The sequence below is a fragment of the Poecilia latipinna genome, unplaced genomic scaffold, assembly GCF_001443285.1.
Source record: "Poecilia latipinna isolate Pla-1442-1.1 unplaced genomic scaffold, P_latipinna-1.0 Scaffold2822, whole genome shotgun sequence".
Lineage (NCBI taxonomy): Eukaryota > Metazoa > Chordata > Actinopteri > Cyprinodontiformes > Poeciliidae > Poecilia > Poecilia latipinna.
This window is the reverse complement of record NW_015115438.1, coordinates 10442-23505: the sequence shown is the minus strand read 5'-3', so window position 1 is coordinate 23505 and position 13064 is coordinate 10442. Positions and strand designations below refer to the sequence as shown.

The window sequence follows — 13064 nt, the reverse complement described above, 5'->3', positions numbered from 1 at the left end:
ATAGTCACATTCTGTTTATGTAAGTCTGGGGTGTATATTATTAGTAGTTAAAATCCAGTGTTAAAACAAAGTGTTTGCGTATCAAATCTAGAGGTGTTAAAATGGAATCAGTAACTCTTGACCTCTGAACTCTGAACTCCACCAGCGGCTCTAACACTGAAGGAGTTCATTCACTGCCTCCGCCCCAGAATCACAGATTCCCACCGAAGCGAAGCGACAGAAGCCAAGTCATTTCAGGACTATTTACTCTCCACATGTCTGAGTTATTTACTGCACTTGGTAAGTAATTTTTTTTCTGAGATGGTTTATAACTATTATTTTGAGTTGAGCTCAACCTGTAATCATACAGTTCGCCACACGGCTCGGTGTTAGCATATTTAGCTTAGCATGCCGAATGTTAGCGGAGTATAAGCGTTGGAAAAATATCGAGCCGGTGAAGATTTAATCAAATTATGGGCTAAATTGAACAGTAATAATCTGGAGTATGTTTTTCATTATATTGAACGTTTACATGCATATTGGTCAGATTTATCAACTTTTCTGATCGATTTTTTTCCTTTGAAAAAATGTAAAAGGCTTTTTCACGTTGAGAGCATTATTCCCGCTGTTGTGTCTTCTTATATACGTTTTGCAGCATGTTTTAATCCTTTTATTGCCTTTTTGTATATATTAGAACCAGTCTGGTTGCGGGTGAATCGCCAGTCGTCAGCCTAACCTCCCCCTCCTGATCCCTCCATGGATTCTTCGAAGATTCAAGCTCCAAAAATGATTATGTAAGTGTTAATATCTGTGAAACTCCACATTTCTGTAATGGAGGCTTGTTGTTAGAGTTGTAGTAAAAATGTATTCCTTCGCTCCGTTTCTCATTGTTCTGTTTTTTGTTTGTTATGATCCAGAGTCCGACACTGGCTGTAGTACTCAGAGACTGAAGACGGTCCGATGCAGTAGAGGAGCATGTTGGTGTCTCCGGCCAAACTTCACGAACAGCCCAACAACCTGAAGACAATCTGTTAGTGAGTGGACATTTCTCTGGTGGAGTGAAGAGAGGAACTGTCTCTTATCAACAGAAACTGGATAAGAAATGATGGATCTGAATATCAGGTTGGTCTGTTATGTAATGTACATATCTGGCAATCCACCTGTTAAACTCTATGATATTACATGAACTGCATGCATTGATACAGGCTTTACTTTATCCACAATTTCATGCATATTGTATTGAAGAAAAATGTATTAAGCATACTGCATTTTGTATTGCACAGCTGATATGTCAGACCGTTTGATAAGCAATATGTGAATGAAAGCGACATGTGAAACATGCACATTATTCCACTCTGTTATATGTTTTGTAATTATGGTGCACGTTTTGAAATAAATGCATTTGAGAAAATCACTGCCTCTTTATTAAATGTTTATTTTTCAAAGAATTTTTAAAAGTTCAAAACGATAAAACACCTATTTAATATTAATTACAAATAACTCTTAAGAAGTTAAAGTACTCTGTGAGAGTTAATATTAAGATCTAACACTGAATTAGTGTTAGCAAGTGTTAAATGATTAACTCCAGCAGATTTGATATTTGACACTTTATAAGAGTTAAGGTACCAACTCTCCAAAAAGACTTCACACTTTTTGGCCTCCTGGATTTGCTGTGTAGAAACTAGACATAAACTACTTGGTAAGATTTTGTGATTTTTCTTGTACTGTGATGTGTTGTCACTTAAGCAAATAAAACTACCAATTACAATATTATAATGCGAAAAATGAGATTGTCGTTTAGCCAAAAATAGCATTTAGGAGTTAAATAAGCTTTTATAAATATGATTAAAAAAGAGTTCTGGATTAAATATGACACATGGGCGAAAACCTGTCACAGCACTGCGTTGGTTTTTTTCCCCCCAAAAAATAACCTAAAATAAATTTATTTGAATTACTAAGTAACGTGCAGGAATCGCAGAGAACATTTTTACATATAGTTGGCACATTTTGGGTGGTTTGGATGCATATTTATGTGTGTGGTGTTTTAAGCCAGGGAAGTGAAGGACCCTTCCAGGAATGTACCCACTGTTCTCGTTACCAAATGAAAATAAAACAACGTTAAGGCCTTCTTGACACACTGAAACATAATTCTGTTAGCTCCCCATCAATATTTATGTCAGAGACTCTAAGTCAGAAGAGGCACCAGTAAACATAATCCACAGCAATGAGCTCCAGCGTCCCAAAACTACGGCGACACCATTACCGAAATGTGTTCACCATAACTCATACGTACAAGACAAAGAGAGAAAGAGGATAGAGGCTTGTGGCAGTCTCTCAATAAAAAAGAAAAAAAAGTACAAACGTCTGTGATGTCGGTCCACTTTATCACCTCAATTATGATTCAGCATCTGTTCCTCTTAGCGTGTGATCAGCCAGTGCCCCGCCAGCGCTGGGGGGGCAGACTGGACGGCCAATCTCAAGAGACGAGCTGTGGATTGCTGTGAGGTTTTGGTGCCATGCCAAGCCAATTCTGTCGTGTCCTTTCAAGGGCGGCAATAACAAAAGAAAAACCCAAGATCCTCCGAGTGACTGAGGCACAGAAAAGAAACGGGTCTCCGTGTCTGAGTGCTGCATCGTAAAAACGTCACATCGCAATGTGACAACGTAACCTAAAGGTATTAATTAGGAATTTAAGTAACAAGCTGACATGACTTGCTGCTTATTTGTGACATGTACAGAAAAGAATATGGAGTTTTCAAAGTTTTTCTTAAGAATAAAAACACACCTACGGCATCAGATGCACAACAAACAATGAATTCCTAATATTTTCTATGAAACAACACACACTGACCACCGGTGCTGCAGACCATGGTATGTAGCGGCCATTTTTAAATCAGAATAACAAGGAAAATGACGTTGGTTTTAAAGCGCACACAACATAAATCATAAATAGATTAGCAATACAGGAAATAATTGAGGATAAACAAACAATATGTGCAACTATTTGCAGCCAACTTTCCAGACATAAGGAAACAAAAATTGGTTTGACTGTCATGTGACTGTGCATAAAATGTTTATTTTGTTTCACAGCAAATTAGCTGACAATTCAGGCTGTAAGATGTTCGCTCTGTTAATCAGAGAGACAGCCTGTAGGTTAGACCACAGGGTAAATGTTTGTGTCCAGGATGTGTGAGGTCTGCAGAGATATTAGCTGCGTTTTCCTTAAACTACTATGCTAAACTACATATAAGCAAATATGTTTGTTGCAGTTTGGTTCTCTCCTGTTTTGTGGATGAGCCAAACCAAAGTTGAAATCATAAAATTCAAACATTTGGACTTGATGGATGTCAGTAGAAAATGGCGCTCTGGTCAGATGAGACCAAAACTTACAGCTTTGGCCTACATGCAAACCACTGAGTGTTGTAATAGCTCAGGCATCATCCAGCATTGACTGAGGATCTATGCAAGCGTAAACACTGCTGTTGAAAGATGCTCTCTATCCAATTTAAGTGACTGAAATGTTTTCAATGATGAATAGGGAAGCATTTTAGCATCTTGTGGAAATATTCCACTTTTCTGACTTTTATCTGAAAAAAAAAGAAAAAAAGAAACCCATCTATCATCTTGGTATTAGTATGTCACCTAAAGTCCCCCAAGAGTACATTCAGATTTGTGTTTGTGAACCTGACAAATTGTAAAGAAAATACTTATATAAGGTTATATGCACTTAATTCTGAAAATGAAGCAGGAAATTTCTATTTTACCTACTTACTGACAGACTTTGGAGATTATAAGTAAGTGCAACAAGTCAATCACCAGGAAATCAGAACTCAGCTCACGTTTCCTCAGGTACCTGGTGAGCAAGCAGCAGTCATGAAGTAGAGTCTTCTCCACATAGATGCCCATGTCCTCCTGTGTGGTCACTCCGTGGCTGTTGTGACGCCACCACAGCTCCACCGACTGGTCGAGGTAAGACGCGGTGCACTGGAGGGGAAGCTGGTCACCACGGAAAACAAGTTGCCTCTGGGAAGGGATGAGCTGGAAAAGCGGCATCTCCAAAGGACCATCTGTACGGCGAGAAGGAAAGTAACATGAGAGGAACGTGAAACCCTTCCCCTGCAATCTTACTGAGGTGGAAAGGAAAAGAAAAGATTCAGGAAGATAACTCAGAAATTTTAAAAGTATCTTATATTAAACAAACTGCTGCATGCCTCCACAAACACCACAACTGACAGAACTGGCGGACCTTCAGTCAAACTCCTCGTCATGGAAGTCATTTCTGTTGCTGAACAAGACAAATAGCAGCCAGTAAAGAGGTTCAGCCTCAGGATATTTTCCTGACTCTCTTTTGCTGAAACTAATGCAACAAAAGAGGCCTCAAGCAACACCAGCAACAGGATAGTTCACCAATGAGACGGTTGAGACCATAACACCCTCAAGAATACACTCTGAGACATGCAGTTACACTAAACTGTCATCATAGGAATAATAAAAAAAAAAACTGCCAATGAAAGCAGAATCATCTATTGAACTGGTAAGACACCATATTATCTGTACTTCATGTTTGGGGTGTTGCTGTCTTACACCAGCGGTGTTTTAAAACAAGAAGGCAGCGGCCAAACGCATGAAGCAGATGCCTCTGAACACAGGAAGCACCTGAAGTCAGGAAGCCCAGCACGCTTCTCTGTTCCCACTCATCTGCAGTGCATCACCACGGCGACGGCGTCAGAATGTTTAGGGCAAACATCTGTTATCCATCACACTCAGGATGCTGCAGAGCGAAATAAATATACAAAACTTTGCAAATGATGTCAGGCCCATTTAACTTTTTTTAATTATTTTAGAAACTCTAACAGTTTGTTGGGATTTTAACAAAAAGTAATGCATGATTTTTTTTTTCCTCCCCACAAATGAATCTGAAAAGTGCGGAATGTAAATAGCTCCATTACTTTCAAAGGTCACATAACTAATATAGTCCAATAAATACTGATCTGAATATAGTTATGAAGGTTTCAGAGGTTTGTTGGGAACAATGAGGAGCAAACAGCCTCTTATCGGCTCAGAAGCTGAAACTGAAGGACAGGTTTAAAGTGGGTTTGGCTTATAAACAAATATGTGAGCTGTGCCTTTAAACAAGTCAAAGAAAACAGAAAAAGACCTGAGATTGGTCCACCTGCCAGAGGGACAAAAAGAAAATCCAGTCAAAGCTACAATGGAGCAGCTTAAAATCAATGGATATATGAGAATAGCTAAAAAAAAGTCTAAGTCTAAATTCAATTGGGAGTCTGTGGCACTAATACCAACCGGGAAAATTAATCTACCTCTAACCATCACAAAGAATAAAACTAAGAGCAGATCAAGAGTAAAACCTGACAGGACTGATCAGATGAAAATAACTCAACCAAGAGAGGAAACAAACATGTATGAAGGAAAATAAGAAATCAATACAAGGAAAAACAGAAGCAAAGAGTCCAAGTAACACATGGTGTGACATGCATCCTTTCAATAAAAACTGCAGATAAAATAATGAGTCAATAAATGTCAATATTTGTAAAGTACCTTGAGTTGTTGAGGTATATTCATGCTCTATTCCGTTTTTCAAAAGCATTTTTATAAATAATGGCTTCAACCTTACCTGGACTGTGAATGACTCTCTAAAGAAGTGCAGACATTTGAACAGAACAACCAACAAATAGCAGCTAAAGCCTGGCTCTGACCGCATCTCACAGCATCCAACTGCAAACTGCTTGCTGCCAAGTGAACAAACAAGGTGGTGTAAGATGAAGTTAGTGTAGAGTGCTGTATGAAGGCCAAGAATTGCACGAGCATGGCGCCCATAATGTTATCACTGTAATCCCATAATGGATGCTTTAGGGCCTGAAACGAGTGCTCTTTGTCCTGCCACTGGATTCCTCTCTTGGCTCTTTGTCTGGGGACTGTGCAGAATTAGCCTGTAATTGCTTTGGATTGTTTTGACTAAATGAAGAACACATCCAGTTAGGACTGGAGGAAATCAGCCTGCAATGTCTGTGGTTTAGACATCTTTGGATAGCACCGGCTGTGTACGCAAAAACAAGAACTGCAGGAGGGGGATCGTGTGCATGATGCACACCAAAACGCATATCTCTTAATTAGTTTCCTGGGAGCGGTGTCGCATTGTGCGTCTTCATGTTAGATGCCTGTAGTTCACACATATACGCACACGAGGACAAACACACAGACATTTTCTCATTCCCGAGCAATGTCCCCGGCACAATCCAGATATAAGGAGAAGGGGAGAATGATCCTATCACATATGAAATACAATTCCCCTGTGGACTGCGGCACAAAGTGAGGAGATAGAGGGAGGGAAAAAAGAGGGAAAATTGAGGGAAGGACAGAGAAAGGCTGGGAAGACAACCACAGTTTCAGTTTTAGATAAAAGGAGATAAAGACTGTTGGATTTCTCTTTTGCTTGATGAAGTCATTTTAATATCCTCAAAAATCTGTTGCCCTAAATGAGCAGAAAACATACATTAGATGTTTCAATGTTGTTGTCTTTAATACACACAATGTCTAGTAAATGTGTCTCTTCAGCTTGCATTTTCCTTCACTCTTTGTTGTGAAGGAAATGCAACACCTGAGACCAACAGAAAGTAATGCATGTCTGTGAAGTGGAAGGGAAACAATACACGGCTTTCATATTTACAGATGAAGTCCAGGAAACTGTGGCATGCATTTGTTCCACTGAGTAAATACTCTGTAAAACTACATTTCAATAAAATTACAGATGCATTGTTTTTTTGTTTTTTTTTGAAGTTATCCCCACCAGGGAAGCATTTTTGCTCACTCATCTTTGTAAAAAAACTACAGTGAGGTCATTATGCCTTTCATGTAACCAACGCATCCTATTCCACAAGTTTGCTGCGTCGTCTGCACCACCTGTGAAACCTTAAATAAATGTAAAGTCACATGGTTTTCTTTCAACAGCTGTTTTCTTCTTGCCGCTCTTCCATCTACTTCCAGCTGCAGATTCTCCTCAGCTCCTCCAGAGGAACCTTGGTTGATTCTTTAATAACATCCTTGGCCATGTTTAGGTGGATTTGCGGTTGTGTGAGATACTCACAATTTAGGATATATTATTTTAGAAAGAGCAGCTTTAAAATTCTCCACATCTTTATAGCTGGTCTGAGGTGGACTTTAAAACATTGCTGACTTAGATAATTTAGGAGTATCAGAGTAAAGAAAGTGGATATAAAAACAAGTTGCATGTTTCCAACTTAGAATAATTATAAAATAAATAAAAGCATGTATACATTCACTCAACGATTGTTCACAAATGATGCAACATTTAGGGAACTCGGAGCTCGTCTTGTCCGAGTTGTGTTCGCCCTACACAGTTATAGAAAAGAAGGTCTTACCACATTTGAGCTGCTGTTCTCGCAGGCTGCGCAGCTCCAGGCCATGGAGGTGGGTTGGGAAAACACAGACCGTGTCATTACCAACCCTCACCGAGTTCTGCTGAGCCCAAACGAGCAGCCACTTCAGCTGGCAGTCACAGAACAAGGTCTCGGTGCCAAAGTTCCTGGTGGCAGTACCAGTATACAGTCAGGATATAATTCAGTAGGGCTTGAATGTCAAGGACACTTGCAGCAGTTAGCTCAACATGCAAAATGCCTGCAATCCAAACAGAAACAAACTTTGTACAATGAACAAAAGTGACAATTAGAGTTTAGGAGTTAATTCTTCCATCCCATGCAAAGAAGCAGAGTTAAATATTTGCATCAATGTTAGAAATTGAGTTTAAGAGGTTTTTTGGGGAAAACTATTATGTGGACAGGTGTTCTCTATCGATTTAAATCCACTGATTTATTTTAAAGACAAACTACCACAATTTGACTCACTATTCATATTAAATCAGTGAGTCAAATTCTTCACCAGATTTGACTGCAGTTTGACATGAGAACTGCCTTAAATCTTCATGGCACAGTTTCAACACAGAATCAGAAACATTTCAAATAGATTTAGTCCATATTGCCATTACAAAATTCTGTAAAACATTCTGTGTGCCTCTAAAGGAAGGCAGGCATGCAAGAGACGCCATGATCAGATGGTGAAATTACCTCAACTGGCTTCAGCTGTTTCACTCTGAGCTGACCCTGGATGATAGAGCTCCTAACCCCATCTCTAAGGCTCAGTCTGCCTCCTTTATGGAGCAAAATCATTTCAGCCACTTGAATCCAGGATCTCATTCTTTCAGTATTGATCATAGTGAGAGCTGGAACGTACACGGACTGATAAATTGAGGGATTTGCTTACTGGCTTTACCTTTTCTTCTCTGCAACAGACCTGAGCAACATCCAAGTGGGATGAGGCCCCAAATACTGTAACCACTAAATCCTCCTCTCATCACTCCTGCCCAAGAAACCAAGGCATTTTAAGTCTTCCACTTGAAAAAATCCACACTGTTCCCATTAGGAACCATGATTTTAAATGGACCCTTTTTCTCCAGTAAGTGGTCATTTGAGTTACCGCTGCCTGTCATCAGGAAACAGTAAGCCCATTCTCCTCTCATCTCTGACATTAGCTAGTCGGTTTCAACCATACAACTGCTGATATCTGGATATTTTCTCTTGCTCGCAAACCTGAGAAGTTGCCCATTAACAAGCAATTTCTGAATACTCAGACCAGCCCACCTGGTGCTGACAACGTCCACGGTCACTTAAAAGGCCATATTATGTATTCTTGCCACATAGCATCATTTTATAGTACAACTGAGTAACTATGTTACCTTCAGTTGTTATAAAAATACTATGTATATCAAATATGACGGAAAGAAAATATCACTTCATAATTTAAGGCCTTTACATTACACGTCTGTCTCTTTAAGAAAGTCCTGTTCTTTCCAACACTTTGCTTTCAGGAAGTCATCACAACATCGCTCCTCTATTAACCCTTTAACAACATTTTTACCAACTTTTTTGCCAGCGTTGCACTGAGAAGTAGCTTCTATAATGAGCTTAGCAGATGTACACTTCAGCCAGATCAAAGGATTTCTCAAACATGTATGAGAGAATCAAGGCAAAACTCCAGCATTGCAACCTGTTGTAAAGCTCAAAAAAGTCATTTTTACCCAATACTACCCCTTTAGATTCTCTCCATTCTGCTGCTCTACACCAAGCTGTCTTTACTATTGTTGCTGCAATGTGATTGGCTGTTTCACCACTGGTTTAACAAGCAATTGAACAGAGTAAAGACTAAGTGAGTATATTTACCACCCATTAAATAAATGCATTGTTTGTTCATCTTACAGCACTCTCAGATCCAGGAGGTGTGTGAAGAGTCCCGTCGGGAGTGTGGAGAAAATGTTTCCAGATAAATTTCTGTTGGTGGAAAACAGAAAACACACACGTCCAAAAACAGCCAACAACTCTCACTCTCACTATTCCTTATGCAAAACTACAGCTACTTGTCGGGCTTTAGCCGTTGCAGACAGAATGGAAAACAAAACCTCTGAGAACACAGGTAGCTACTCACAATTTTAAGAGTCTGCCCAGATCAAGAAACATCTCAGGTGAGAGGCAGCCGATTCTGTTGTCAGACAGATCCCTGTAAGGACAAAAAGGCAAAGAAGAAGTATGCCTCACTTGACTAGGAGCATTTTCTTGACATGGTCGTCAGAATAAGTAGGAACAGAAATCAGAGATGCGTCTGTGGTAATATGTGCTTCCATGCATGCCTGCCTGCTCAGGGAACCCAAGCAGCTGAAAACGCTGTTTTTTCTCTGTCATCTATGCCACTTTGAGAAATCCATCCTGACCTTTTGCAAAATTTCACATTTCACATAACAACTGCTGGCACACACACACACACACACACACACACACATCCTTCTAAACACAAACAGATATGAACAGTTGGAGCAGGCGCCCATATGCGAGTGGCGGAGCGCTGTTGTGTCCAAATCTCCGCGCCCACACACACTGTAATTAAAGAGCTACTGGGCTGGAGCAGCTGTGGGAAAATAAGCAGAGCACTCGAATAATCACCAGTTGGGGAGAACTTAAATTAGACCCTCTGCTTCTCCCCAAGGCTGCGTGCACACGCGCCCAGAATCAATATTGTTAACTCACTGTTTGCATCCCTGCCAGTCCAGATCCTACTGACTACCAGGTTGTAATCATGTCCCTCACTCCTTAACCTTTTATGTTGAGGCAATCACTGAAGAAAGCACGAAGGTAGAAAGAAGCTGGGCCTGCTTAGAAATAAAAAGACACGCTCGTTCTATTTTTAAACACTGAATCTTTTAAAAGCTTTGAATGAAAAAAAAAACAAATAAAAATACCATTTATAAGCGGTAAAAGCCATTGTTATGGCTTATTGCTGGGTGTGAAGGTCTACTTATTCTTAATGCTCTATTTTTGTGCTGCAGAATGCGGCTGAACAATAACTAGGACTTCTGACCCTGATGCTTCCAAAACAATAAACAGCTGCTCTTCCTGCACACTCCTGCTTCCCTTTTCCCCCTATTTGCATTCCACACATTATGGCTCACCCATCAAATATTAATGTTTTTTTATATAGTGAGGTTGAAAAAATGCAGGTGAAACAAAACACTTTGTTATTTCTCTTTGGCTCAGTGCAAAAACAGTATAAGAACGGCAGCTTTGACAATAAAGTCAAAGCTGTCTTCAAAAAAAAGCAAAGAAAAAAAATCTTTGATTTGTAATTGTTGCTATTTTTATGATTATAAAAACTCTCAAACATTCTAAAACGCATAATCCAAAAGGGAACAGCTTTGTAGGGTGATAGTACGTTCATCCAAGTTAATGTTAGAGATTATTTTGGGCCAGTTAAGTCATCAAAATCAGCACTGTGCAAAGAACACTAATAAAAAATATATTTTGTTGAGTATTTTGTTAAACTAACATGTAACTATTGATCTATGCACCGAAACGCCATGATAAATTAAGAAGCAGTCAGGGAACATCACAGTATTTTACAAACTTATTCAAACCCCCTGAGCTTTTCATCTCGTCACGTTGCCACCACAAACTTCAATGCATTTTTATTCACTTCATTTGTATTTTTCATTTTGTGAATTTTATGAAAGTCTTTTTGTCAAACCCAAAATAACTACACCAAGGTTAGACATGACAGTAATATATTTTCATTATTTTAGCAGCAATAGGAACAGCTAATTTGTGTCTTAAATATGAGTTAACTTTATTTTTTACAATGCTATGGCATTTTATTTTCAAAGTTAGACTGCAGATTATAAAAAAATAATAACTACTTCTATTGTATTCTGCATGACTTAACTAAAGGATCCAGAAAATCTATGGGATCACTCTGGGATAAAACTCACAGAAATAAAAAATAAACTTCAATTCACCCTTTTTTTTTTTTTTTTTTTTTTGCAGGATTCCTTGCATCAGGCTATTTCAGTTCTTAATCACACTTACAGTTTCCTCAAGGCCAAAAGACCACGGAAAGCTCCAGGCTCCACTGTACTTATCAGATTATTCTTCAGGTACCTGGAGGAGAGAGACACACAGAAAGAGTCAGACATGACTACACTACCCATTTATCCATCCATCTGATCACAGGTGAGAAAAGAGCTGTCAGATCAAATCTAGTGCCCTTCTGTTTGCAGACTATACAAACAAGCAATGAAGTATGATTCCATCGACACATCCATGGAGCCGGTCAAGCCCACTCAGGATGTTCAGCTTTTGCTTGGGAATAAAGAGAGCTTTGAAACTTTCAAGAAGTCTAATTAAAGCAGTGAATTTTGCTATTTTAACAGTCATAATTTGCTGGAAATGCTGGTGTCATGCTTCAGTAACTTAACTTGCACCTGTTAGCTAGACCACACAGACCATTTCCTGCTAGCTGGAGACCCAAACCACATCCAGCACAGAGGCAAAAACACACATGTGGCAGTTCCAGACCAGCACTCCTTGTCCATCCACCCCGCCTACCCCAGAGCTCTCACAATACTAAAAATGGATCTCAGAAAAATCTCCTCTCTGCTTTTTATTCGGAGGCCAAGGAAAACTTCCTGAAATTGTGTCCCTGGTTTCCTTTAACTTTGCCCTGTATGCTCTGTGTGTTGAGGAGCAGAAGTCTGGTTGTGCTTCTTTCAAAATCTGAGCAACAGTTCAGACTTTTCTTTTCTGGGTTATTTTTCCTAACAAAGTAACAGATACTTAATGTGGAAATAAAAGGTTGGATATTAACATCAACTAACCATGCACATTCATCTACCATTGACTTCTATGATAACTCTAGCTACTCTTTGCCAAATTTGAAGAGTTAAACGAAATCAGTTTCTAAACTATACATTTGTACTACAGATGAGATAAATTTTTTTCCACACACTTCATGTTGGCCAGATTTAATGCATACTTAGAATCAGACCGAGAGTCCAGACCACAAAAATAAACCCCAGGTCCAAAACTGACCACCAAGCTTGACTGAGCGTTTGTCAAACTGGTTTACTTCTGAAGAAAACAAAGTCAGACAAAACAGAAATGTAACTATTTAGACATTACAAAAAGTATGTTTTTAGCCAAGATTAGGGGTTTGAACTTAAGAATATTGCAGCATAATGTTATGGGCTTCGCCTGTTTACCTGTGATTAACTCTACAAAGTAGATGGGATACTAAACTTTTTTTTTTTCAGGTAATCAAATATATTGTTAAAACACACACAGTGGGTTATTCCAGCATAATTCTGATTTACACACATTAGGTCTGGTTTTGGACATATGAAGCAGGCCAACATTAAGATTTTGGACCTGAACTATAAAAAAGCTGCAGATTAAAAAAGTTGTCAAATATTCAGAAGTAATTGTGTCAGAAACTCGTTTATGAATACAGAAAGCCTGTGGTGGAGACACACAAAGGAAATGGAATTATCCAACTCTTATTTTGAAATATCATTGCAGATGTGTAATACAAACCTCTGACTACAACTGAATGTCTGAACTCTTCCTCTGATGCATGAGTCAATAAGAAAACAGACCAACAAAAGCAGTGACCAATACATGCATTGTTGAGCAAATAAGCTTCTGTCTACTGCTAGTTCCTGGAAAGCTGTT

The 13064-nt window shown here is 39.1% G+C and overlaps 1 protein-coding gene and 1 long non-coding RNA gene across 2 annotated transcripts in view; one reads left to right on the top strand and one right to left on the bottom strand.

Moving 5' to 3' along the window:
* LOC106939291 (adhesion G protein-coupled receptor A3-like) overlaps positions 1-11495 on the bottom strand; it is a gene marked incomplete at its 5' end in the record, with an annotated part of 44412 nt that extends 32917 nt beyond the window's left edge. The window contains 5 exons of the mRNA XM_015021658.1: positions 3833-4046; positions 7380-7543; positions 9270-9341; positions 9496-9567; positions 11424-11495. Coding sequence (XP_014877144.1) covers positions 3833-4046; positions 7380-7543; positions 9270-9341; positions 9496-9567; positions 11424-11495 — 594 coding nt within the window. The remainder of the gene's footprint in view (positions 1-3832; positions 4047-7379; positions 7544-9269; positions 9342-9495; positions 9568-11423) is intronic.
* LOC106939290 (uncharacterized) lies at positions 544-1147 on the top strand. The gene is made up of 2 exons (XR_001422808.1): positions 544-773; positions 897-1147. It is a non-coding gene; the product is annotated as an uncharacterized LOC106939290 (long non-coding RNA).
* Positions 11496-13064: the final 1569 nt, after the last annotated feature.